The 27509-nt window shown below is 39.8% G+C and overlaps 1 protein-coding gene across 8 annotated transcripts in view; it reads right to left on the bottom strand.

The window, feature by feature from the left end:
• Nucleotides 1-27509, bottom strand: part of TAF2 (TATA-box binding protein associated factor 2) — a 108225-nt gene that overhangs the window by 58579 nt on the left and 22137 nt on the right. For 5 of the 8 annotated variants that reach the window (XM_055431600.2, XM_055431599.2, XM_055431602.2 and 2 more), the window contains 15 exons: nucleotides 26848-26966; nucleotides 24975-25116; nucleotides 23554-23785; nucleotides 21092-21276; nucleotides 19318-19431; nucleotides 18061-18160; nucleotides 16191-16276; nucleotides 12648-12783; nucleotides 9666-9820; nucleotides 8899-9013; nucleotides 8422-8531; nucleotides 6879-6944; nucleotides 5328-5580; nucleotides 2975-3115; nucleotides 27-137 (listed from right to left, as the gene is read on the bottom strand). In XM_055431600.2, coding sequence (XP_055287575.2) covers nucleotides 27-137; nucleotides 2975-3115; nucleotides 5328-5580; nucleotides 6879-6944; nucleotides 8422-8531; nucleotides 8899-9013; nucleotides 9666-9820; nucleotides 12648-12783; nucleotides 16191-16276; nucleotides 18061-18160; nucleotides 19318-19431; nucleotides 21092-21276; nucleotides 23554-23785; nucleotides 24975-25116; nucleotides 26848-26966 — 2065 coding nt within the window. Of the gene's footprint in view, nucleotides 1-26; nucleotides 138-2974; nucleotides 3116-5327; nucleotides 5581-6878; nucleotides 6945-8421; nucleotides 8532-8898; nucleotides 9014-9665; nucleotides 9821-12647; nucleotides 12784-16190; nucleotides 16277-18060; nucleotides 18161-19317; nucleotides 19432-21091; nucleotides 21277-23553; nucleotides 23786-24974; nucleotides 25117-26847; nucleotides 26967-27509 lie in introns of those variants that run through there. The other 3 variants (XM_055431601.2, XM_088844640.1, XM_088844641.1) reach the window with 2 other exon arrangements.

Below are 27509 nucleotides of genomic sequence, written 5' to 3'. Positions count from 1 at the left end.
GTTTTATTAATATTAAAGTAACGTACCTTATTTTTTCTGTTGTCATTGTACTTGATTAAATCTAAAATAAATGTTAAGACTTCTTTGGGACAAAGGTTGTGAACATCTCTCAATAAGGCCATTGCAACTGGCATAGTCTACAAAAAAAAATTTGTTTTCAATTTTCATCACTATAATTCAATGCAGTGCATGGTGAAAAAGGGTTGCCCTGGGGCTGACACAGTATCTGGGGGAAGTCCAGGCGCCCAGTCCCCCTGGCTCTTACCCCTCCCATGGGAACAGGCCTCAAATGCTCTAGCAAGAGAGCTAAGCAGGAACCCCAGGGGAGAGCCGCAGAGCTGAAGACACTCGACAGCCCACCTGCTGGAAGAGGGACATGTCATGCAAATCTAGCTCTGTGATTTACAGAGGAAAAGGGATGTATGGCCTTTAGCATTAGACAGACCACTATTCAGTCTGGACTCCACTGCCTACTACGGTGGGTTATTTTAGCTAGCTGCTTGCTGAGCACCACTTTCAGGGTTAACAAATACAGTGGCTAGAGGCATATGGCGGACAGCAAAATTCAACTACTAGTCTCAAGAGACAGACTCTCCAGTACCATTTTGTTCTCAGCCTAAGGAAAAACGGTAAATCACCTGAAATCCAACTTTTCCTTTTCAGATTTTCATAGACAACCTTTCTAAGGAGGTGGAAGCCTGACCCACAGAGGTAACCTCTACCAGAACAATAGCAGAGCAAATCTATTCCAACTCAAGGTAGAACCACAGACAACGGACATCACAGTCCCCAGTACAGAGAGATTTGGACCATTCTCTCTTCTGATTAAGATAACTATACCCTCTACACTGGTGGACAAAAAGTGGCACGGCTCCTTTGCTAGGTTGAAGGAGCAGAAGCAACAGGATGGTCAGTGTTACAACAGGTATTACCAGTGCTATAAGAACTGAGGAAAAGATTCTGCTTCACAGAAACAGGACTTAATTTAAGCACGAGCCTTCATTCTTTCTTCCGGCACTAGCAGTATTATGTGAAGGTGAACTGGTCTGAAAGCACTGGCTTCCCCCTTTTTTTACTGCAAACCACACTAAGAAATATGGTTACATCCCAGCTGAACACACACACAGTCACATACACAAACCAAAAAATAAAACCAAAACAGCTTATACCTACCTTCATTACATGTGCTGCATTCTGCCTATTGTTTTACTTTATTTAAAAACAAAAACAAAAAAACTTACAAACTGATTTCATGACTGCCTGACTAAAGGGTCACAACTCTCACTCTGGACACTGATCCAAGGCCCATGGAAGAACAAGGGCACAGCGAAGGGGACGTGCTTGACAGGCACGGAAATTAACTTGCTTCCAGGCCATACGGTAGTGAAATGGCAATAAACAGAGAGCTGAGCAACACGTTCAAGGACTATGAAAGGCTCAGCTGTTAAAAATAACAGAACGCCGCAGACTTATTTGATCACATCAACACTGGCTTTCCTCAAGCCCAGGTCTCCTGACTTTGCTCTGTTGACGACATCCACTACAGATGTGTCACGACTTCCACTCTCAACACGTGTCTCAGCATGGCTGGGTACTCCTTTCACAGTCCCTCCTTCACACACGAACTGCACCTTACTTACCATCCCCCTCAACACCCACCATTTCATCTAATCTGGTTTCTCCCTGCCTCAGAAAATGGAATGTTTCTATCTTTTCTAAAATGAACCTTCCAACTGTGTCCTGCCCACTACAGCAACTTCAGAACCTGCTCCACCTTGTCTTTTTCATATTTACTTGCTTCCACTTGAACATTTCACGTCTCCTCCACTGGTTCTGTTCTCTGTGCCAAACACGCCTCCAGCTTTTTCTCCCTCTGCACAAAATAAACCCTAGAGGCCCTTCTCAGCCTTGCTTTAGCCTTAACAGTCTCCTTCTCTCATACTCTTCAACCCTACTTCTTCTTCTGGCTCAATCTAGTTAATCTGATCTCTGCCTCTGTTATTATTAAGTTACTCCAAATATTTTACAAGCGATTTCCAAGTTGCCCAAACACTGACCACCCCGCCAATCCCACACCGCTTCCTCACACAGTGACTTCATCACACCATCACTTTTTAAATTACCGTTTATAAACAACTTACTATGTGATAAAAATATAGTGTAAAACCCTTCACATGCTTGATATTATTTAATTCTAAACAAGATAAACTTTACAATTGACTAAACCAGGGCTTAGAGTTAAAATACTCATCCTCTTGCAAACTGCTAGTGAGTAGCAGAGCCAGGCAATGGCAAGCCACTCCAGTACTCTTGCCTAGAAAATCCCATGGATGGAGGAGCCTGGTGGGCTGCAGTCTGTGGGGTCGCTAAGAGTCAGACACGACTGAGCGACTTTACTTTCACTTTTCACTTTCACACACTGGAGAAGGAAATGGCAACCCACTCCAGTGTTCTTGCCTGGAGAATCCCAAGGAAGGGGAGCCTGGTGGGCTTCCGTCTATGGGGTCACACAGAGTCGGACACGACTGAAGTGACTTAGCAGCAGCAGAGCCAGGACTAAACCGGAGCTGTGTGTGCTGCACTGTCCCTGACCCAGAAATGCTGTCCACACTCGACAGGGACAGCCATCAGAAGGATTTGCTTGTACCTCCATCCCCCAGGGAACCAACCAAAAAGTCAAATTACCCATTTCTTACTTATACCTCCATCCCCCAGGGAACAAATCAAAAAGTCAAACTACCCATTTCTGTTGACTTCAGTATTAATGTGGACAGTGAGTCACTTGCACACAGTTCATAAAACAATCAAACACAGTTCAAAGAACAATCAAAACTTCGGAAAGTATTTTAAAAGCAAAAAGAGAAAAAAGACAAAGTAATCTGTAAGAAAGTAAATAATATTCGAAGAGTCCCCAAGGTAAATGAATATATACTGATATTGGCATAATATAAGAAAACTAGAAGGGAAACTGTACCTTCTGTAGAAAGTAACTTTGAAAGCTCATAAAGTTGTTTGTTTTCACAATGTTTGGACAAGTTTTACAACAAAACATCCTAGTAAAGAGCGACTTCATGGCTGGTGGTCCTGTCCACGTGCTCACCATTGAATTTGCAATCTACAATTAGAAAATGGAATAATTTCTGTCACCAGGGCAAATGTATTTTTAAATAAATAAAATAGCTTTCTGAATGTTATCAATATATTGGATTCATTTCCAAGGATTTCAATTCTTAAAACTTTAATATATTTCAGCGTCTCACTATCATTTCCAAGAAAACATATAAACTCGCCCTTCCTAAAATTCCATGTAAGCGTGAATCTATTTTCTACTAGTTAATCTCTAAATTGGAGCATTCTTTTTATGTTTTAAGAAATCTTGTTTGCAAACACTTAGGTTTATCCATTCAGGCAGATGAATTCTAATATTTTAAATTTATCAGGTAGAAACATCACCATGGACTTTAAATAAGGCTTTTAACTCTACCCTAACTGAAAAATAAGGCAAATACAGTCCTACCACTTAAATCTGTAAGAACACATCACAAAGAAAATACATCTTGTTATTGATACTTTGAAAGTGAAAGTTGATCAGTCGTGTTCGACTCTTTGTGACCCCATGGACTGCAGCCCTCCAGGCTCCTCTGTCCATGGAATTCTCCAGGCCAGAATACTGGAGTGGGTAGCCTTACCCTTCTCCAGGGGATCATCCCAACCCAGGAACTGAACCTAGGTCTCCCGCACTACAGGAGGATTCTTTACCACCTGAGCCACCAAGAAAGCTAATTTAAGTTTGTATAAAAACCATAGCTGCAAAGAATGAAATTATAATTAACTTTAAATAACACAGGCTATAATTTTATGGATTTGCTAAGGATTTATGGAGAAGGCAATGGCAACCCACTCCAGTACTCTTGCCTGGAACATCTCATGGACAAAGCAGCCTCATAGGCTGCAGTCCATGGGGTCGCTAAAAGTCGGACACGACTGAGAAACTTCATTTTCCCTTTTCACTTTCATGCGTTGGAGAAGGAACTGGCAACCCACTCCAGTGTTCTTGCCTGGAGAATCCCAGGGACGGGGGAGCCTGCTGGGCTGCCATCTATGGGGTCGCACAAAGTCAGACATGACTAAAGCGACTTAGCAGCAGCAGCTAAGTATTTAGCATGTGAGAATCACAAGAACTTTACAGAAGCAATAAAATTACAACCTCAGCAGGTGATTATTTTTTCCTTTATATATCTGAGTAGATAAAGGAGTCTAACTACTCACTATTTACCATTAAAGGTGAAACAAATATAAATCATTATAATCTGCTGAAATACTGGACAAGTGGATATAGCAGGGAGGAAAGCAAGAGAGTCAATACATGGGAATGAACTTATCATCAAGATGCTTTTAAAGACCTGGAACCCAGTATTTCTGGTCAAACATCTGTCAGCGCTTTTTGATTTTCATTTGTTCTATTGTCAAATGTTTCTTTTTTTTTTGGTATCTAAAGAAAAATATTTACTTTTCTTAATAAATTAACTTTTGTAGAATGTTAAATGAAAGAATCTATCATTTTAAATTCCATATCCCTATACTGAATACTAAGCTCTAACCAACAAGAATTCGCCACCACAGTGGATAAATTAATGAATGAACTAATTTCATGTCCCATAAGGTAAAACATCCCTCAAACCAAGGAACTGCTTACATTCTTTGCTTTAACAAAATGCACAGCAATTCAGTAAAATGGGGAAAATTCTCTTTAAAACCTGACTTTCAGTTTGACAGGCATAAGACTTGAGTGCACAATTTATTTTCAGGTCAAAACATGCTTCTTTCAAATCAGCCTTGTTAAAAGAATGTGGCAAAGGAGATTCATCACACCAAGTGAAATGACAGACTGCAAAGAAGGTTAACTCCTCTTTAGGGCTGTGTTTTTAGCGCACTGGCCGTCGTACTTCCACTCCACCGTGCTTTCAGCGCACTGGCCGTCTTACTTCCCCTCCACCGTGCTTTCAGCGCACTGGCCGTCGTACTTCCCCTCCACCGTGCTTTCAGCGCACTGGCCGTCTTACTTCCTTTCCATGTACACAATCTCACTAGCCGTCTTACTTCCTTTCCACTGTGTTTTAGCGCACTAGCCATCGTTATGTTTCAGCGCACTGGCAGTCGTACTTCCTCTCCACCGTGCTTTCAGCGCACTGGCCGTCTTACTTCCTTTCCATGTACACAATCTCACTAGCCGTCTTACTTCCTTTCCACTGTGTTTTAGCGCACTAACCATCGTATGTTTCAGCGCACTGGCCATCTTACTTCCTTTCCACTGCACACAAACTCACCTTTGCGAGACAGAAGCAGGCGGACATCCGCACTCGGTAGAAGCACTGCTCCTGCTCCAGAATGTCCGTGAGGGCAAGCCGCGACGCTGGGGTGGGGAACTTCTCCAAGGCTGAGATGGCCTCCTGCTGGGCAACCACGTCCCTCTCGTAGCGGAGCTGGTACTGCCACATGAAGTCCGCCTGCTCAAACTCCACCTTCCGCAGCACCGCCATGTCTGGGTCGGTCCTTATCCACAGCAGGGGAGAGTCAGCACTGAAAGCAGAGAGCAGGCTCGTTTCCTTATTTTCCACTTCATGCATTTATAAAACAAACACACAGCATTTATTAACCAGATTTCCTACTCCATGCAGTATTCAAAACTGCCTGGAGTTTTACTCTGTTTTTTTTAAAATCACACTGACAACTTTCCCATTATATTTAATATGAATTTCAAGTTTTATATGTCTAACCTATATCAATCTTGCTGAAACAAAAAAATCCACCTGAAAATAATAATATGGGGACTTTATTACTGATTACACAGTGTGAAAAGGGAAAATGGGACCAAATTTCTTCATTTTATTTCCTAAAGCTTAACGCTTGACAATGGTTACAAATGCCACTCTTTATTAGAAATCAATCTGTGACTAAAGTTACTTCTTACTAATTTAATTAACTTGTTCCACTGACTTTTAATATTTTTTTAAAATGCTAGTCTCATGATGATCGTTATCAAATAGAAAGTCCTGAAATCATAGTTCAGAGGCACAGCACAAATTTATCCTCAGGTAGTTCTCAAAGTCTCAGACACAGTTTTTAAAAAACTAGTCTCTTTTAACAAAAGAACAGCACCTGAAATATTAATATAATTCAACAAATACTACTGGGTACTTAATATAGGTGAGACACTTGATATGAAAAGATTATATAAGCTGTGTAATAAATAGCAGTGATATTTGGTACCCAAGTTAGTAAACAATTACAGGTATTTTCTATTTTTATAAAGTATTTATATTTTTATAAAATTCATAGGCATTAAAAAAATACACAGGCACAATATGGATAGGCAAAATAAAGTTTGAGCTACATTATATTTAAATATAAAATGCTGCAATCAGTAAATATCACCACAAAAAATTTAGAATGATATTTAAATTGCTCTTTGCAAACAAAGGAGGCCTCAAAGTGCCCTGAGGCTCTGTCCAAAAACAAAGAAAACCAGTATCACCTGAAGTGAAATGCTCGATCAGAAACTAAATTCTAAGGAGATTCCCAAGTACTGTACAGGCATGTCAGCTTGAGAAGCACTGCTCTAGAGACCACCGGGGAAGCAAGAAAGCTAATTCAAGGCTATTTCCTCTGAATTTTAGCCGGGCCAGGCTAGATTTACTTTTCTCTCTTTGATTAATTATAATTTTATGTTTCATCTGTTATCAACATAAGGTTTCTTCTGCCTTTTGAAAGTTTTAAAAGTACCAATTTCAGGACATGTACATACTTTTAGATGTATGCTACCGGACAAATGAGAATTCAGAAAACACTCTATCTTTGAACTGAAGGAACTAACTTACTCCATTGCAGAAAGATCCATGTCCACTTCTTCGCCATTCATCAGTGGAATTTTTTTCTTCTTATTCCTACATTTAACAAAAACTAAGTTTAAAAATTCTGATTATTTCCAATTTTGACAAGAGACAGAGCAGCTGAAGTTCAAATTAAGAATCACATGTAGTGTTGAAAGATATTCTAAGGAGGAAGAGATGGAAAATATAATAGAATTTAAATAACAAAACCTATCTACTTTGAAACTGAAGAGAATGAAGTAAATATTAAACGGTCTTCTTGATCAATCTTTAACAAAAGTCAGAAATATCTAATTAAATATCAACTTAAAACATATAACATACTTCCAAGAACTGGTTCCTGGAAATTTTATACAAGAAGGTAAGAGATCTACCAATAAAGAAATGCTTTATTAAAAAAACAACACAGGCCTGAAATGAGAAATAATTCTGTACATGTGCTGCACATGCAAGGTACTATCCTATATGAAATGAAGAAGTTAACTACAAAACATCCTCACAGCACTAATTAACATGCAAAATTAATTAATATGTACAACATTTATGATGAGCCCAAACAAAAGCAACTGCCTCCATGCAAATTGCTCTTGAATAACTAAGTCTCCTGGTCGCCACACTAAACGCAGGGTCACCTGAGGACAAACACCAATGGGGAGAGCAGTCTTCTTGTGTTCCTCACGCCAAGTAAGCAGCAGAGGACACACCGTCATCACAGAGAATCAAAGCTAAGAAACGTGATGGAAAGGGTCGCAATCAGATGCTCCCAATGTCAAAGGTGGACAGAACAAAAAGAAGTAGGATCTCCTTCGAACTAAGAAATAATTTTCACAGAGAATAACTACAGGGCGACTTTAGAATCAAGTTCTCTAAAGGACTGAAAATCAACGGCCATGCTTGTCTGTTTCAGATGACCTCAGTGCAGTCATGAGTAAAAAACTTTTGTTCCTCAAATTCTGAGGTGACACAAACTCCTCCAGCAAAGAACAAAAACGTTCTCATTTCCACTGGTCAGAGTATGTGCTAATGGCCGAGTTTAAAAAAAAAGTGGTAAAGAAAAAGCACACGAAATAAAAGATGAACTATTGCTGGCAACGTGCCTTAGAAAGACAGCCACGGTTTTCCTAAGGTCACGGGGACACGGAGAAAAGGGACAGCAGACACAGGATGCCTTCTCATGACATATGTACTCAGCTCCTTTCTTTAGAGTCAGTGTTCATTTCCCCCAAATTTTCTATAGCTACTAATCCAATGATATTAGTAAGAACAACCCTAAGCAATCTGTCCTGAATTTTTCCTGGCTCCTAAAACTCAAACTTCCATTCCACCTCCCCCTGTTCCTACAAAATAAGGATTCTCATACTTAAATTTTAAAATTAATTGTTTAATTCTAAGGATAAAAATGTCGTCAAGAACAGAAAGTGGAAAAAGAATCTGGTAATACTAACTTGAAGTAAAATGGGGATACTAGAAACATGTCCTCTACCTAAAAAATTAGATATACACTAGGGTTTTTATTTTGGACAGTGCCTACCTTCTGCTTTTGGAATGGCAAGGTATGTCATGTTTAAGACTGTTTTCTTCAATTTGCAATGTATGATTGAAGGATCCATCTAACTCCTGTACTGTCACTTTAAGTGGTCCCTTTAAAAAGAAACATACTGTTCAAAGACAGTGCCAGAAAAAGGAAAAAAAAACAAATCGCGTGTGTTCTTATAGGTAAGGAACATTCACCAAGATATTAAACAACACTGTATAAGACTTGCATGTGGAGACACAGAAGGTCAGCTGGTGCCAGAGGAGGGAGAACCAGGAGACTCTATTTCCCCAAGACCTCTCTAAGTAGGCCCTCCTTCCCATCACTGACACTGGGTGTTTCTTAAGTTTCAGTCTTTGCAAACGAAATCTCATTATTCAAGTTCCAACCAGCTCCTCACCCATAAGCCCTTCCTCTATTTAAACTGGGCAGAAAGTGGTGAGGAAAGGCCATTTTGGAAAAAAAAAAACATACCACATATTTCTGGGTTCCAGGAGATGTATAATCTTGTTTTATTTCCAATTCTAAGACATTTCGCTTTCTATTAAAGGCAAAACTTCCGTAAAATTTTACCACTCCACTCTGGTCTCTGAAGAACTGTAAAGGAATCTTTGCATACTAGAATAAACATGTACTAAACAAAATAAATTATTCATTACAGTAGTAATAATTTTCAAACACATTCCCACCAGTTCAAAGTTTAAGAGCATACTTCATTGTAAACCAGGTGGCAAAGCATTCAAAATTCCTGTGATAAATATTTTCCCAGATTAAAAAAAAAGATCCTGAAACATGAAGAAATTAGTTTTTTTGAAAGAAGCAAAACCACTCTACAGGGTTATTAATAAAGAAAGTGCTTTGAAATGAAAAAATGTAACAACCGAAAAGTTCCAAGATACCATGCAGGCTATGTCAAGCCCCAGCCAATCCAGAAGGCATCAGACCACTGCGTCTTACAAGTGACCCTACAGGCCTGTCTGGTGGGTTATTTACCTCCCTTATCATCAAGCCTGCTGCCGCACTCACACACTAAAGACATTTTAAAGTAAGCTAAACTTTACAGATACAGACGTGTATGCACGTGTGTGCCTCAGTGACTAGCTGGCACCTCGGAGGAAATGATTTTCGGTTCCTGGTAACATAGACAACTATTTGCCTCCTTTAATCCCCCAAAGCTCTTCCTTCTTCCCCTTATACAAATAATCTTCTCTCCTTTGCTCAACTACTACTGAAAAGGATACACCCACTGCTTTATTAAAGGCTGGATGTCTTTGCCAGAGACGTTCGAGATGGATTTCAAAAATCCAGATGTGGAAACCAACATTTGACTCCACATATGTGACTGGAACTTCTGAGATGAAGCAGTACTAGCCAAACTCAGCAGTTTATTGAAAACCTGTAAGAAAGTATCATTTAGCGTGTCTGTGTAACACAATTATACATCGCTTTCAATTCTGTACTATTCCACTTTGCAATATAAGTTTATTATAGACAATCATAGAAGACAACAATTTCACATCTTACTTCAGAGACTGTTTTAGTTAAAAACTATGAGCAATAAAGCATGAAAAGATTTAAACAGCCAGACTACAAAACTATTCTTCTAAACATAACTGAATTTTAAAGATGTCCTGGTCAGACAGTGACACTGCGTTTCTAGGAACTATAATAATATACATCTATAATGTACTGTGCCATGAGCTTTAAGAATTTGAGAATGCTCGTGTGGATTTACGTCTCTCTAAGAGTGGACTTATACTGCAAGGAGATCCAACCAGTCCATTCTAAAGGAGATCAATCCTGGATGTTCATTGGAGGGACTGATGCTAAAGCTGAAACTGCAATACTTTGGCCACCTCATGTGACGAGTTGACTCACTGGAAAAGACTCTGATGCTGGGAAAGGTTGGGGGCGGGAGGAGAAGGGGACGACGGAGAATGAGATGGCTGGATGGCAACACCGACTCTGTGGACATGAGTTTGAGTGTACTCCGGGAGTTGGTGATGGACAGGGAGGCCTGGCGTGCTGTGATTCATGGGGTCGCGGAGAGTCGGACGCGACTGAACTGAACTGAACTGAAGAGTGGACTGGCTCTTTACAGACCACCTCTCACTTGGTATTTTTGTTCTTCAAAGGCAAGGCGAAGGATAGAGGATTCAAGAAACTTAATTCTGAGGCAAATTTAAAATGCTTTTTCAAAAAGATTACTAAAAAGTTATTTTTCATTTACCTCTAAGAATATCACCAATGAAAAAATGACTAAGCATTTATAATACAAGTGGCTTCTATTACCTCAACTAGAACATCTCAACAAGTTCCACTAAAACTTGGTTAAACATAAGGGAGAACTTAGCAACAGAAAAAATAAACATCTTTTAGATAAATTTGCTTTTTGCTGCTGAAAATATCTCTAAATGGCACTTCATCTTTAACATTCTAAATAATGCCAAACACAAAATTCTAGCATAAGTAGGTTTTACTTTTAACCTCACATTTTAATTTTATCTTCATAAAAATCCTGCACTGCGTGGGTCAGTATTGATACCCACTCTACATCAGGGGAAACACAAACAAAAAGAACAGGTTAACCGGCACAGAGACAGAATACAGACCAATGGAGCACCACAGAAGCCCAGAGATCGACCCACGCACCTCTGCGAACCTTACTGACAAAGGAGGCAAGCATATACAATGGGGCAAAGACAGCCTCTTCAACAGGTGGTGCTGGGAACACTGGACAGCAACATGTAAAAGAATGAACACTTCCTAACACCACACACAAAGATAAACTCAAAATGGATGAAAGACCTAAATGTAAGACCAGAAAATATAAAACTCTTAGAGGAAAACATAGGCAGAACACTCGATGACATAAATCAAAGCAAGATCCTCTATGACCCACCTCCTAGAGTAATGGAAATAAAAACAAAAGTAAACAAGTGGGACCTAATTAAACTTGAAAGCTTTTGCACAACAAAGGAAACTATAAGCAAGGTGAAAAGACAACCCTCAGAAGGGGAGAAAATAATAGCAAATGAAACAACTGACAAACGATTAATTTCCAAAATATACAAGCAGCTCATACAACTCAATACCAGAAAAACAAACAACCCAATCAAAAAGTGGGCAAAAGACCTAACCAGACGTTTCTCCAGAGAAGACATACAGATGGCTGACAAACACATGAAAACATGCTCAATATTGCTCATTATTAGAGAAACGCAAATCAAAACCACAATGAGGTATCACCTCTCACTGGTCAGAATGGCCCTCATCAAAAAGTCTACAAAGAATAAATGCTGAAAAGGGGGTGGAGGAAAGGGAACACTCTTGCACTGTTGGTGGGAATGTAAATTGATGCAGTCACGATGGAAGACGGTATGGAGATTCCTTAAAAAGCTAGGAATAAAAGCACCATATATGACCCAGCAATCCCACTCCTAGGCATGTACCTTGAGGAAACCAAAACTGAAAGAGACACATGTATCCCATTGTTCACTGCAGCACTATTTACAGTAGCTAGAACATGGAAGCAACCTAGATGTCCACTGACAGATGAATGGATAAAGAAGCTGTGGTACATACACACAATGGAATGTTCCTCAGCCATAGAAAGGAACACATTTGAGTCAGTTCTAATGAGATGGATGAACCCAGAACCTATTACACACAGGGAAGTCAGTCAGAAAGAGAAAGATAAATACCGTCTTCTAGCACATATACACAGACTCTTGGAACATGGCACTAAATAATTTACTTACAGGGCAGCAGTGGAGAAACAGAGAGAATAGACCTATGGACACGGGGAGAGGGGAGGAGAGGGTGCGATGCATGGAAACAGTAACACGGAAACCTACGTTACCACGTGTAAAAATAGATAGCCAATGGGAATTTGCTGTATGGCTCAGGAAACTCAAACAGGGGCTCTGTATCAACCTAGAGGGTGGGGTGGGGAGGGAGCTGAGAGGGAGGTGATGTATGTGTACTTATGGCTGATTCATGTTGAGGTTTGAGAGAAAACTGCAAAATTCTGTAAAGCAATTATCCTTCAATAAATTAAAAAAAAAAAAAGAACAGTTTACTTACAGGACAAACAGCTAATTAGTAACTGAACTCCAGCTATAAAGCCAGATGCCCTGATACCTATTCTACAGAATAGTATTCAGATTATATGCATATAGAACAGATCCTTCTTTACAATTATTAAGTTCTTTAATACTTACTTGCAACATAAATTCCATACTGATCCTATTTTCAATCAATCTCATCACAAGGTGAGCTTTACACTGAAACATAGTGTAGTATTCCCAGGAGAGCGTATGTGGATGCTTTATGGAGAAGTGTAGATGGGACGCTGGACTAAGGAAACAGATTTTCTTAGTGTAACAAATCTGAATGAAATAAATAATAAATTTCATGGCTACATCAAGACACTAAGTCAAAAACCTCATGGGAATATCTGAGAAATTTCCTTAGTATGAGTGAGACCAATGAAGACTAGGAAACATCTAAAAATAAACTTAAATATAAATAAATTATAAAGTTTTATGAAAGGACATAAAGGAAAATTTGAATAAATGGAAACATCTCCTAGGCAGGAAGACATCTAGTGTAAATAATTCAATGCTCTCCAAATTCATTCAATCAATGCAACTCCAATCAATATCCCCAGGTTAAAGCATACACAAAAAACCACTCAAGATGGATCATATATCTAAAACAAAAACAATGATAAAAGTACTAGGAAAAAAAAAAAAGGAAAAATTTTCTTTTCATAATCTTGCAATGGGAAAAATCTTCATAAGGAAAAATATAAAATCCAGAGGACATAAAGACCAGACTGACCATGTAAAAATGAAGAGTTCTGACATGATGAAAGAGATCATCAGTAAAAGAAAGGCACAGTCAGCAGAGAGATTTATGACATATATGAAAATTTGAAGTCTTTTTTTTACTATTTCAAATACGGCTACAGTGACTATCTTTTAATACATATGCAAGTACTTTTCTATGGCAAATATCTAGAAGAATAATTTCTATATGATAACAGAAATTGAATAGCTGAATCTAAAAATCACCCATTTTAGAATTTTGATTAGTACCAACAAACTGCCCTTCAAAATTAGTGTTACCAAATTATTCTCTCACAATCAATATGTGAGAATAGTCATTGAAAGTTAAAGAAGTGAAAGTGAAGTCGCTCAGTTGTATCTGACTCTTTGCGACCCCAGGGACTGTAGCCCACCAGGCTCCTCCGTCTGTGGGATTCTCCAGGCAAGAATACTGGAGTGGGCTGCCATTTCCTTCTCCAGGAGATCTTCCCGACCCAGGGATCGAACCCGGGTCTCCCGCATTGCAGGCAGACGCTTTACCATCTGAGCCACCAGGAAGTCATTACACTTCCTTAAAAAATACAGCATATTGAAATTTAAAACATTTGTTAAATCGATATTTGAAAAATTACCTTTAAACTTCACTTACTACTTCTGAGCTTATGCACAGCAATATGAAAAAGGTTACATAAACTCCAAGGTATAGTGGAATACTATACACAGCATGTAAACAGAACAAAGTAAATTCATGTACAGCTTCCCTGGTGGCTCAGTGGCAGAAGACCCACCTGCCAGTGCAGGAAAAGGGGGCTCGATCCCTGGTCCAGAAGACCCCCTGGAGAAGGAAAGGGGAGCCCACCCCAGGGTTCTTGCCTTGGAGCACCCCATGGAGTTGGTGTGTAGCACATGGGATCGCAAAGAGTCAGACACAACTAAGCAATTGAACAACAACAGCAGCAAAAACTAAGGTACAGCCCCATGGAACACTTGCCAAAATGTAGATGCAATTAACTTCTTAGAAAAGAAAAGAAAAGTATACAGCAATACACATAATTAAATTCTATTTGGTGACTGCCATATACACATAAAAGCCAAAAAAAAAGGTCTGGAAGACAACAGACCACATTTATAATCGTGGTCATCGCCACGAAGCGGTGGGACTGCGACGTGGCAGACGAGGGCTAAGCGGGGTCTGTCCCTTTCATCCACAAGCTCCTAAACTGCACTGGTTGCAGTCTCCTCAAAGAGCAAGCATTCATCTGCTACTTTCACACATAAAGTTTGAAAATCAAACATACAGAAAGAACTAAATAAACGGGCAAAACAACGTAAAAACATTCAGTGTAAATAATATTTGCACACAATGGGAAGGCTCTAATTACACGCCAGGAAACTGCCAAATAGCAGGCGGTCAAGAGAGCAAAGTAAAAGGAACTAACATTTGAATGAGTGCATACTATGTTTAAAGCTTACTAACCCTTACAATTCGGAGAAGGCAATGGCAAGCCACTCCAGTACTATTGCCTAGAAAATCCCATGGATGGAGGAGCCTGGTAGGCTGCAGTCCGTGGGGTCGCTAAGGGTCGGACACAACTGAGCGACTTCACTTTCACTTTTCACTTTCACACATTGGAGAAGGAAATGGCAACCCACTCCAGTGTTTCTTGCCTGGAGAATCCCAGGGACGGGGGAGCCTGGTGGGCTTCCGTCTATGGGGTCACACAGAGTCGGACACGACTGAAGTGACTCAGCAGCAGCAACCCTTACAATTAAGGCAGATCATCACTGTTTGACACAATAAAATACACACACACTTAGAAAGGCTATACAATTTTCTTAGCTCACAAAAATCAGTACCTATAAAAATCCAAGTTTCTCTAACTCCAAACTCCTATGCCTTCCCACTGACTTAATCTTGTCTCAGTGACCATGCTTCAACAAAAGAAAAGACTACTGGTGAACAAATTCCAGTTTCTTAACCTTGGTTGTACTTTTAGACACTTGGGTAGCCTCATTAATCCTACAGACCACAAGAGAAAAACTGCTTTTAAATGCACAGAAAACATACAAGTTTACAAAGGAAACCAATTATAATGAAATACAGCTATCAAAATATTGTTTAAAGCTATGACATTACCAATATATGTGCTGGTTTACTAATGCATTAAATAACAAGAGCTAGCAGTGGTCTACTGTTGCAATTCTAACAAAACGAGTGTAAAACATATCTCAAGATATCTGCTAACAATTAAAGTGTGATAGGAAGACATTCATGGTTTTTATACATTGGCAAAGTCACAGCACTGTCTGTTATCTACATTTATAATTAAAGGAAACATAAAATTTCAGTTAACAGTAAAAATACAGAAAAAATTTCCCATCCAATTCAGTTCATATTCCGTTAGTGAATTTATGGATCCTAGGACAAATAAGAATTCCTGCCAGCACCATTATGTTGCTATAAATGGCTATTTCCTTTACAGTGACTTAAGAAACAGGAAAAAGAGAAGGAAATAAAAGGGAAGAGTAAATAAGCGTCAAGATAGTTGGCCATTTAGATAAACAGGTACAGGCAGGCTGTGTTGATGATGAAAACAACTACTTAGACTTAAAAAATAAATCAGTGATATATAAGCAAAATATGTATATGTTCCATTATTTAGAACAGTATGATATATTAGCATTAGGAAATTAACATGAAAAAGAGCATTGTCTTGTAACGTTTTTTAATGCAAAGGTTTTTTAATGTTTAAATCCATCTACGGCCACCACACGCAACAGTAATGACAGAAGCAATGAGAACATCACCAGTATCTGTGGTCTCAGGATGGACTCCTTCTGTGGCCGGTATGGGCCTCACTACACACAAAAGTGATTCTAAGACGAATCTCATAAAGCAAGGCTTGCAATATCATCTCTGAACAATAAACATACTTATCCTTCTCTTTTCCGCCACCAAATATGGGATGTAATAAAACTCCACCAGTTTTTAGTTCATACGCCACTATTTTGTCCAGTTCCTAAGGATGTAAAAACAGAGGCCAGTGAAAATTATTTTACATATTAAACTTTAGAACTAAACTGTGATTGCTAATTTCCTGGAATCAGAATGTAAATTTCCAAAAGTAATTGAAATGTATTTGGAGAGTAGTTGTGTTCTCATAAACAGCGCAGACTACACAGCTGGCTGAGTGACGGAGCCAAGCAGCCGTCTCTCCTGTGGAACCTCAGGGCGGCTGGCAGCCCAACAATTTTCCTAGTGGCTCTTCCCAACTCCTCTGACCTGTTCTCCAAGTTTCTGTCTTCCTTCTCTGTATTCTGCTTCTGGTGGAGGATTTAAACAAGTAAAAACAAACAGGGATAAAACTATGTCAGGGATCTATAATTTTCAAACTCTATTTTTCTCTAATATGACACAGGTCAAAATGAAAAAAAAAAAAGTTGCAATGGAAAAAAGAGACACGGTAACTGTGCTGAAAACCCACGCCTGGTTCCGGGAGCACACAAGCAGGACAGAGAAGGGCAAAAACCACAGTGCAGTAGTGCAAGGCCAGGTCTGCAGCCTGGCTCTGCTGCTCACTGGCTGTGCAACTTCAGCAAAAGACCTTCGCTGTGTCTCAAGTTTCCTTCTCAGTAAAATGCAAATAATGACAGAGCAGTTAGGAGGTTTAAGATGGCTATTATTTATAAAATGTTTGTAACAGTACCTGGAATACCATAAATGCTGTATGTCACATTGCCCCCTTGGTTAATAGTTTTTGAACTCAAAAATGGACTCGTCCAGTTCTAGATATATGGATTGTTTCCTAATTCTCAGTGTTTGAAATTTTTTACAATTATTTTTTAACTCACTTGAGTTTAGGTTTAGATGACTGAGGTATATAAAATGAGAAAAGAGGAAGGATAAAAAGGGTCTATCTAATGAGGCTATTAAAGGCTAAAATTTTTCCAACTGAGAAGGGAGAAGATAAACATGATAATAAAATGCATAGGAACAGAATGGGCTGGGCAAAATACAATCGATTTTTTTCTGTTTGGCCAAAATCTTTAAATAATGGGAAAAGATGCGAACATGACAGAGAACGTAGATGCGCTGCGGACTGGCCCGCGCACAGGGAGCACCTCCTACGACCCGGGTGCTGTGCAAGCTACCTGTGTGATACGCTGCGTGTCGGCTGTCTCCAGCCCCTGCCCATGGCACAGACGCTGCTACTACTCACTCTCCTGATACGAGAGGCTTGGAAAGAGTAACCGAAACCATAAAGCTTGGGAGTGAACAAAAGCAAACTGGCTCCAGAATCTGGGTTGAAGTCTAAACAAATTTAGAAAGCACGGCTCCTCTGTCCATGGAATTTCCCAGGCAAGGATACTGGAGTGGGTTGCCAACGTCTACTTCAGGGGATCTTCCTGAGCCAGGATTGAACCTGCATCGCTTGTGTCTCCTGTGCTGGCAAGAGGATTCTTTACCACTAGCACCACCTGGGAAGCCCTCAGAAATCACATTAATGCCACAGAATTACATTAAAAATAATTACTATGAGGAGCAGGAATATATCTAATAGCTGAATTGATGTTTAAGGAGCTTAAATATTCTTATTCTTAGCAAAAGTCTTTGGAGCCAACAATGGCAACAGAAACTAGATAAAATAGATAAGTCTCTATAAAACGAATCTCATTTTTTTGGAAAAAAATCAGGGGCTTTCAATTAACAGTATTTTATAGTTACTAAAAATAAAGGAAATTCTGGAGAACAGGAACATGTTTTATGACTTTTACGTAGATAAATGGATCCAGCTGCTTTTACCTCTTTAATCCAGTGGCGGTATTCGTTAACACCAAAAGTTTTTTTCATCCAAAGACCATAAATATAACCAGAAATTCCTTTCAATACCCATTCATCAGACCTAAGCAAAAAGCCAAATAACAATGTTATTTATTTTAATATAAATAAAATATAATAAATTTTATTATTTTAACAATGAGAATTCTTCAGATAGGCCACAGAGGGTAACAGAACACGCGTAGCACGCACGTCTCGCCTGGTTAAAGAAAGTAAAGTCATTAAGCTCTTTCGTCCCCCGCTTCCTCTGGCGCGCCCTACGTGGCCGCCCCTCGCACCGTCTCCGGGCTCCTGCCCTGTGCTTCCTCTGGCAGAGCTCCTCCCTCAGGGCTGAGTCTATCCACACCATCCACTTCTGAGGAACCACAGGTATACAGCCAGGACCACACGGCTCGGCTCTGCAAAGCCCACACTCCAGGACTGCCAGCCCCGTGCATACTGACAGCAGCACCCTAAGACCTGAAGTTCAATCACCTATTTCTCAGTTTCTTGAGAGGAAAGACAGCGACACTGCTCGCTCAGGTGTGTGTTCATGTTTCTCTGCTCACTCCCTCAAACACTGTCTCCACGTTGCAGAGACTATTCTTCACCTCAGCTGTGTGCCTGAGGGAACGGTAAAGGAACAGGCCTTGCCCTCTGTCCTGCACCCTCCAGAAAGAAAAACAAAAGAAATCGAGACTTGCGTACTATCCATGTTATAATCGTAGGTTAGAATCTTAAGGGAATTTTGTCTGTTTCTTCAAATTTACCTCGTTAATCAGAAAGAAAACAAAAAGTATTTTATTTCTCACATTTTTCAAGTAAATTAGTACTAGGCACTAACAGGAAATCCCTACAGCATTATCAGTACTGTTAAGAGAATCACTGTTTTACCTTAAACAACAGCAACTGCACTGAAAACTGACATCAGAATTCTAATTACAGTTCTCTGTACACTCAAGTCCTTATATCTACAGTATTTATTCAATTCTTTAAGGAACTGCTACTATCAAAATTCTTACCTTATTTAAAATTATAGAAGTGATTATACTGATATATTGAGGAAATGGTCAAAAATTTAGGATAAAATTTATACTCATTATTTTTCTTTAAACATATACCGGAATAGCGTCTGTTAATTATCTGCAGTTAGAACAAAGTTCAACTTACACTGCAGGAAAGGAAAATAGAAATAAACTTTTCTGACTCTTCTCAGGAGCTGTAAACTCTGAAACTACTCACCAAGACATTCTGGATATGAAACATCCAAAAAACTGCTGGGCCAGGGACTGGGCCAGACGCCTTCTGGTCAGAGGCGTCTCGTCTATGATCGTAGCGCTGTGCAGCAGATTCGTGCTGGGGTTTCAAAGGGCAGACAGCTAATTACACCAAGAAATAAATAACTATTCAATCAAAATAAAGTAATCACGCTTTTAAATGATGGAATCCAACTAAGATGTAACAGAGAAAAACGGGAATACTCTCCCCAAAAGCTTTCACATCTTTTCAAATTTTAGCTGAAATCCACGTTTTAGAAACTTTTGTTTAAAGTGAGAACTGTAATGCTCCCCACCGATTTCCATGAAAAATATAAACATTCTTTTTGGGGGCTAGGCAGTTGCAGCAGCAATCAGAAATTGATATGTTCATCAGAGACTAGTCCTTTTACGAGGAGAGTTGGACTGTGAAGAAAGCTGATCGCCAAAGAATTGATGCTTTTGAACTGTGGTGTTGGAGAAGACTCTTGAGAGTCCCTTGGACTGCAAGGAGATCCAACCAGTCCATTCTAGAGGAGATCGATCCTGGGTGTTCACTGGAAGGACTGATGCTAAAGCTGAAACTCCAATACTTTGGCCACCTCATGCGACGAGTTGACTCACTGGAAAAGACTCTAATGTTGGGAGGGGTTGGGGGTGGGAGGAGATGGGGACGAGAGAATGAGATGGCTGGATGGCATCACCAGCTCGATGGACATGACTTTGAGTGAACTCCGGGAGTTGGTGATGGACAGGGAGGCCTGGTGTGCTGTGATTCATGGGGTCGCAAAGAGTTGGACACGACTGAGTGACTGAACTGAACTGAAACAATACTATTAACTTTTGTCCTATAATATTTACTTTCAAATACACGGACCCATCAGATATTGTAACCACTCTGAAGAATGCAGGAACACTACTATTATGTCCATTTTACAGAAAAGAAAATAGACGCAGAAAAAAAAAATTACTGATCCTGAGACATAAAACTTCCAAATTGGGAACTTTTCAAGGAATAAAAGAAGGGAGGGAGATAAAGCGGGTAAGAGAAAAAAGAAAATAAAGTTTTTTCCTCCTCATTTTTTTACATACAAATTTCTGACGATATTAGTAAATGTTTATACGGTGCGAGGACAAAAACGCCACTAAATATTCAGATAGTAGATTTGGATACTACTTTGCATATTTGTTTAGGTGCATAAGCAGAAAAAAGACTAAACCAATATGTAAAGTATTGCTGCTGCTGCTGCTGCTTCTAAGTCACTTCAGTCGTGTCCAACTCTGTGTGACCCCATAGACGGAAGCCCACCAGGCTCCCCCGTCCCTGGGATTCTCCAGGCAAGAACACTGGAGTGGGTTGCCATTTCCTTCTCCAATGTGTGAAAGTGGAAAGTGAAAAGTGAAAGTGAAGTCGCTCAGTCGTGTCCGACCCTTAGCGACCCCATGGACTGCAGCCTACCAGGCTCCTCCATCCATGGGATTTTCTAGGCAACAGTATTGGAGTGGCTTGCCATTGCCTTCTCCGATGTAAAGTATTAGTAGCAGATAATTCTGGATAAAGATAATATGACTCTTTTGGGCTATTTTGAAATTTTCTTGCTTTTCTACATTTAAAAAATTTTGAAAACACAGAATTTCTACAAAGCCATTCATAGCTAAATTGAAGGGGAAAAGTTCAAAATGCATCTTAAAAATGATCACAAAACAAATAACCTTCACATCATGAACCTAATTTAGTCATTTCAAATTTGGATACAGACCTAAAAATGCTCATGGAAGCATAAGCAGCCACTTCAACATAAGCCTCATCAATGAATACAGTCTTGAAACAGGAATATGGGTATCGACACGTAAGAATTTCTTCATAAAATTCAAACACTTCGTGAAGATATGATGTGGTGTGTTTCAGCAATGGAAGAAGCTGAGGTAAACAAAAATGAGTAACCTAAAAACAAAAAAAAGGGGAGACCATTAAACAAGAGTTAACTCACATCTCACATTCCCTGAACACCTCAGTTATGAATGAAGACGCATTGAAGCCCCTCCCCTCCCCTCAGTGTTCCAACACAGCCACAGCACTGAGATGCAACACTGGGATGAAATCAGTGACGACTACTATGCTTGTGAAACAGTCAATGCATCAGAATTAAATTCATGACAGATTTTATACCTATGAAATGCTCAGGTTAGATCCAATAAAAATATAACTTTGGTAACAAATTAAAAGTTTCTTCTACATATGCATACAAAACAAAAATAATCTAAACTTCCAAGACTTATTACAAACCTGCCTTCTACTCATAAATCTAACCTAGTGAACACTGCACATCACAGTACTATTTTAGTTAAAAGCTGACTACCTTCAGCACATACAAAGAACAGTATGAAAGCTGCAGGGAAGGCTGATTGGTAGTGAGGAGATAAGAAATGCCAGCAATGGAAATAATAATTCTGACTTTCTTCCACTCCATCCCACTTTGTACACAAACACTCATATATGACACACTGTTTCACTGCCCCTCATTATGACCTTGTGCCATAAGAATAACATCAAAAATGACATCACACTCTGACCAGCAGGCTTCCCAGGTGGCTCAGTGGTAAAGAATGCCTGCCAATGCAGGAGACGGGGGTTTGATCCCTGGCTCAGAAAGATCCCCTGGAGGAGGGCATGGCAACCCAGTCCAGGATTCTCGCCGAGGGACGCCCATGGACAGAGGAGCCTGGTGGGCTACAGACCACGGGGTCGCAAACAACTGGACAGGACTGAGCAACCAAGCGTGCAGGCACCCTGAACAAAATGACCCAGAAAGGCCTCATGAAGACGACTAAATCTGAGCTAATCTTTCTGACTGGACAAGAGTTTGACAGGTATGGACAGAAAAAGAGGACACTGCAAACGGAGTCAAAGACAGGAAAAAATATGGTTTGGTTGGAAAAAATATAAGCAAACTATGTTGAATAAACATAAATAGAAAAGAAATGAGGAAAAAGCTAGAATGGACTATTAGGGTCAAATTCTAGATGCTCCTGAAAGCCATGCTAGCGAGATCTGATGACTGCAGTACGTGGAGCGAAGGAAAGCTTTTAACATAGAATAAAAAACTACTCTTCTAACAACATTATGAAAGAACAGATAAGAGACTAGCATAAGCGAAGGATGAGCATGTATGTATGGATCACTAGTGATCAGGGCCCAAACTGCACTGTGATGAGCACTCTTACTGGAACACAAACAAAAAAGAAAATACTATGCATCAAAAAAAAAGACTCACTTTTAGACAAAACTACATGACAGCAAATCTACTGATAATACAAGAGAAACTTTATTTGAGAGAGAAAGACTAAGTCACAGGCTTTAAGTATTCAAGAAAAATATTTCTTGACTGACATTTACCTTTCTCCCATCCAATGGCTCAGTGGGAAAACAAAAATTTTTCCAAAATACAAACCAGGTACTTATCAAATTTTGATTTTAAAGTTGATAATTTACCAAAAATGGTAAAATTCACTGCATTTTATCAGTGAGTACACTTTTAAGAGTCATTGTTAAGATACCAAAAGCAAACCATTCATAAAATACCTTGAATATTTTCCATGAGTGATTTTGTAAACCTTGTGAATTAAGGGATTCATTTAAATGTTACTTTAAACCTACACAGAGTCTATGAGGGTCAATAACCAATGAATCACTTTATACCCAACAGAAACATGATGCTTAAGGAGGCCTAACAGCACAACAGGGCTTATCAAATGGTCCTTGATTTATGATCAGAAATGCGGAGGGAACTGGAGGAAACCTCAGTGAGCTCATTGACCCGGGCTCCAATCCTGCCTGCCTTAATGTTTCTCTTCCCTCTACATATGCTGAAGTTAGAACAAATCTTGCTTTTTAATTCTGAAACTGCAATATTTCAGGTTCTGGAGAGGGAACTAGAACATTCATAAACTCATAGTAGTTCTCTAATAGAATCAGTTATAGAAATTGACCAATATTCTAACCAAGTTACTTGAAGCTCTTTTGGAACATTAAGCCCTCTGATGAAAAAAATATGAAAATTTAAAAAGAGTTTATATCATTACACATTTCAGATTAAAAAACCCTTCTCTCTAGTGAGAGTTCTCATAGCTGAAAAAAAAAATTAAGAAAAACTTGGTATTTTATTCATATTCTCCTGATCAGGCTTGAAAGAGGAGGCGGGAGCAAGAAGCCACAGTTTACCTCGTGCATATATGGGTCTACGAGGATTTCAAAAGGTCCAATGGCCAAGGAGATGTTCGACGCAGATGTCGGAATGGTGAGCATGTAATGGAAGGTCTTTTTCCTCATGTCATGGGTATACACGGTCTCCACTAAGTCTCCGTTGGAGACCGCCACCATGGCGGCGTCCACTGTAAACTCTAATTTCCATGTACATAACTCAGAGTATGAATCAACACATGGGAACCAAAACCTAAAAAAAAGATCAACAGCACAGAAAATGCTGAAAATGTGACCTGCATTGTTCCTCCCACATATAAGTTATTTTAACATTTACAGAATGCATACAAAAAAATTCTTTTTAGTTCTCTGCACACTAATGCTTTTTACTGAGCAACCTGAAAGAATGTGATTAAAGATATAGCCCTGTCCCAAAACATTACTTGGCAATATTAATAAAATATATCATGTGGTACCTCCAGTTTAAAGCCTGAAAAGAAGTAAGCAAGTCTGAGTTTTACTTGTATATTCACAGTTTTTATGTAGCATTCATTTTTAGGAACGAAAAATGCTTACAATAAAGTTTTAAAAAATACAATATTCAGAATCCATTCCATACATCAGGAAACTCCTTCTCTGGAATACGTGATGCACTGTATAAATTCAAACAGAGCTAATAAAGCCAGACATTAAATTTCTATTCAATGTTCGACTCAGATAAGGTTTTACTATGTGCCAGGGTCTGGACTTGTTACTGAAATACAAAGAAGGATAAGACAATATCCCTGGCTTGGAGGAGTTAATAGTTGGAATAGAAAACAAAGAAAATATTTCAATAACGTGGTTAACTACAGAGCTACGAGAATGAACTACAATTACGTGGAACAATAAAGGTACATCTCACTACCAGTTATACAAAAAAGGCAGATATAACGAGCAAGATACATATGCTTCCACTTAATAAAGTTCAAAACTAGGTGCAACGAATCTACGGCATTTTGGAGCTCAGGATAGAGGTTATTTCTCAGGCCATCAGAAGTAGTGAATGGAAGTGGGTGGACGCGGTGACTCCGCAATGCTGATAATGCTGCCGTTCTTTTCTCAATGTGAGTGTGAATTACAGGAAATCTGTTCACTTTGCAAATGTACCAAGCTTTCTATTTACAACTCATTAATTTTCTGTATGTTGTTTTACTTCAATACAAAAGTTTAAAAAATAAAAGACCTGAGATGACTTTAGAGCATCAGACTTGAAGAGGAGGGGAGGGAGGACAGGACTGAGGAGGAGCGATTAAAGGAGCAAGACTCAGAGGGAGCAGCTGGGGGCCAGGCTCACGCTTCCCATCTGACACTGAACACCCGTATTGCATATATGTACACACAGAGACAAACACAAGTGAAACAATGCGATCCACTGTAATACACGAGAATGAGTGATCTACCTTGTGGAATTCTGATACCCACAGGAGAACACATGAGCACCTCTCTCTGCCATGCTTCCCTCTACACTGGGTACCACAAAATGCAGACCTCCTTTTGGCTGGTCCAAAGAAAAATTGATGTGTATCTTCAGGACCTTTAACTCTGCAACAAATACATACATACACAGATATATAAATATATATTAGGTAACAGTGGTCGATATAATAAGGGTAGACTTACACTGAACATAAAGTGGGAATCAAAGGTTGAGTTTTACCTAAAAAACCACACTATTGAAGCCAGTGCAGGCTGTTACCATCTCTTTGCCTGAAAGAGCTCAACAACCTGCTTCTATTGGTGTCCCCAGTGCAAGTGTGAACGTTGCGTAGTTTGTCCAACTCTTTGCAATCCCAGGGACTACAGTCCACGGAATTCTCCAGGTCAGAATACTGGTGGGGAGCCTTTCCCTTCTTCAGGGGATCTTCCCCATCCAGGACTGAACCCAGGTCTCCCGCACTGCAGGCGGATTCTTTACCAGCTGAGCCACCAGGGATTGGTGTCCTTATCTCCACTCAATTCTAGTCACTTCTAGCTGTGGGCTCTCAAAACACAGACCATACCATATTCTCCTCTCAACATTTCTGACGATGCTACACTGCCAAAACAAAAAACTTCAAAACTGCCACCTAGGACACTGACGGCCTTCCAGATCCCATTCAAAACTTACTTTTCAAGTCTGTTCACCTACTACACTCCCACAAACCCTGTTAATCCTACTTGTGACTCTGAGGAGTAGGAGCAGGAAGTGGGGTAGGTAGGAAGGATTACCCAAGAATTTACATTATGCAGCATTATTCACTATGCTTATTTCTAAGCAGTAAATATGCATTGCATTCCCAAGACTGGGCTTGCTAGATGGCTCCGCGGTAAAGAATCTGCCTGCCAGTGCAGGAGGCGTAGAAGACCTGGGCTCAGTTCACGGGCCTGGAAGATCCCCTGGAGGAGGAAACGGGCAACTCACTTCAGTACTCTTGCTTGGAAAATCCCACGGATGAGGAGCTTGGTGGGCCTCAGTCCACGGGTTGTAAAGAGTCAGACACAACTGAACACACACACACACATATCCATCATTCACAAGATTAGAAAAATGTTTCAATTTCCCTCAGAACATGACAACAATACGGACTTTTTCCAATTCCTGAATATATAACGATGACCTTCCATGCTTTTCCCCTAAACTAGACAATATCTCTAAAAAAGAAACTCCTCCCCCGACTACACACACACAAACTATCCAAAAAAAGCAAAAACAAAACACAGTACTTTACTTCCTTATTTTGATTAATTTTATACAGCAAAATAAAGGTAGGCAGAGATGTATAATAATTAAAATACCTGTAACTTTATACAGGGAAAGAAAGAATTAGAAATAATCTAAGTGTGCAGAGTGGGTGTTACAAACCCCAGGTTCTAGCCTTGGCTCCTCTCCTCATTAATCACATTCAGCAGGTCACTTACTTTCTTTAGACTTCAGATTGCTCCTCTGCGAAAGGAAGAAACTGAATGATTTTTTAGGATCCTTCCTTTTCCAAAACTCTGTAGTTCTAAAATGACTTAATATCATATAGGTTCTCAAATCTTGACAAAGTATTCCATCCATTTGATTTTTTTAAATAACTTTCATTTAAAAAACTACATTGAAATGAGTTGCTTTTTGTCATAGCACTTGATTGCTGTTTTCCTATTAGCCAGTTATCTTTAAGGAAAAAAGGTTCCAACTCCTGTATATTTCAACTGATTATAACTTAAATACCATAAACTTTCATGAAAAGCTTTTAGTTACTGAATCCAACATGATTTAACTGTGCAGTCGGTATGTTCTTGATATTTTACCATCGACGTGTTTCCACAACTCTGACGGAACCTTAATGCACAGCTCCCCATTCCCTGCGTCAGGATCCACAGCACTAACCGCAGCCGCGTAAGCATTGGAAAAGTAATTGAGATTTCTCCTGGGGAGAGGGGAAAGAAGAGAGAAAGCCAGGCTTAACAATAAGACACATATGTTTTCTTAAATACTTGGCACCACTTGTTTGTAAGCATTATATCATCTTACATAAATCACAGGAATGCTTTTTAGCCAAGTTAACTGTAGATTTATTGCCCAAGATAAAAACTTGGGCAAGAAGGCCGAACCAGTCAATCCTAAAGGAAATCAACCCTAAATATTCACTGAAAGGACTGATGCTAACGCTCCAACACTTTGGTCACCTGATGCAAAGAGTTGACTCACTGGAAAAGACTCTGGTGCTGAGAAAGACTGAAGGCAGGAGAGGGGGACAACAGAGGATGAGATGGCTGGATGGCATCACCGACTCGATGGTCATGAGTCTGAGTGAACTCCGGGAGCTGGTGACGGACAGGGAGGCCCGGAGGGTGCGGTACACACGGTCGCAAAGAGTGGGGCACGACTGAGCGAACACCAACAAACGCAGGAGCACAGAGCCCACGCGCTGGCACTCCGCGTTCACTACGACCGCCGCGGCCTTCGCCAA

This window comes from Moschus berezovskii, chromosome 16 (assembly GCF_049115385.1).
Source record: "Moschus berezovskii isolate FMDL1 chromosome 16, NW_MosBer_1.0, whole genome shotgun sequence".
NCBI lineage: Eukaryota > Metazoa > Chordata > Mammalia > Artiodactyla > Moschidae > Moschus > Moschus berezovskii.
This window is presented reverse-complemented; position numbering and strand designations above follow the sequence as displayed.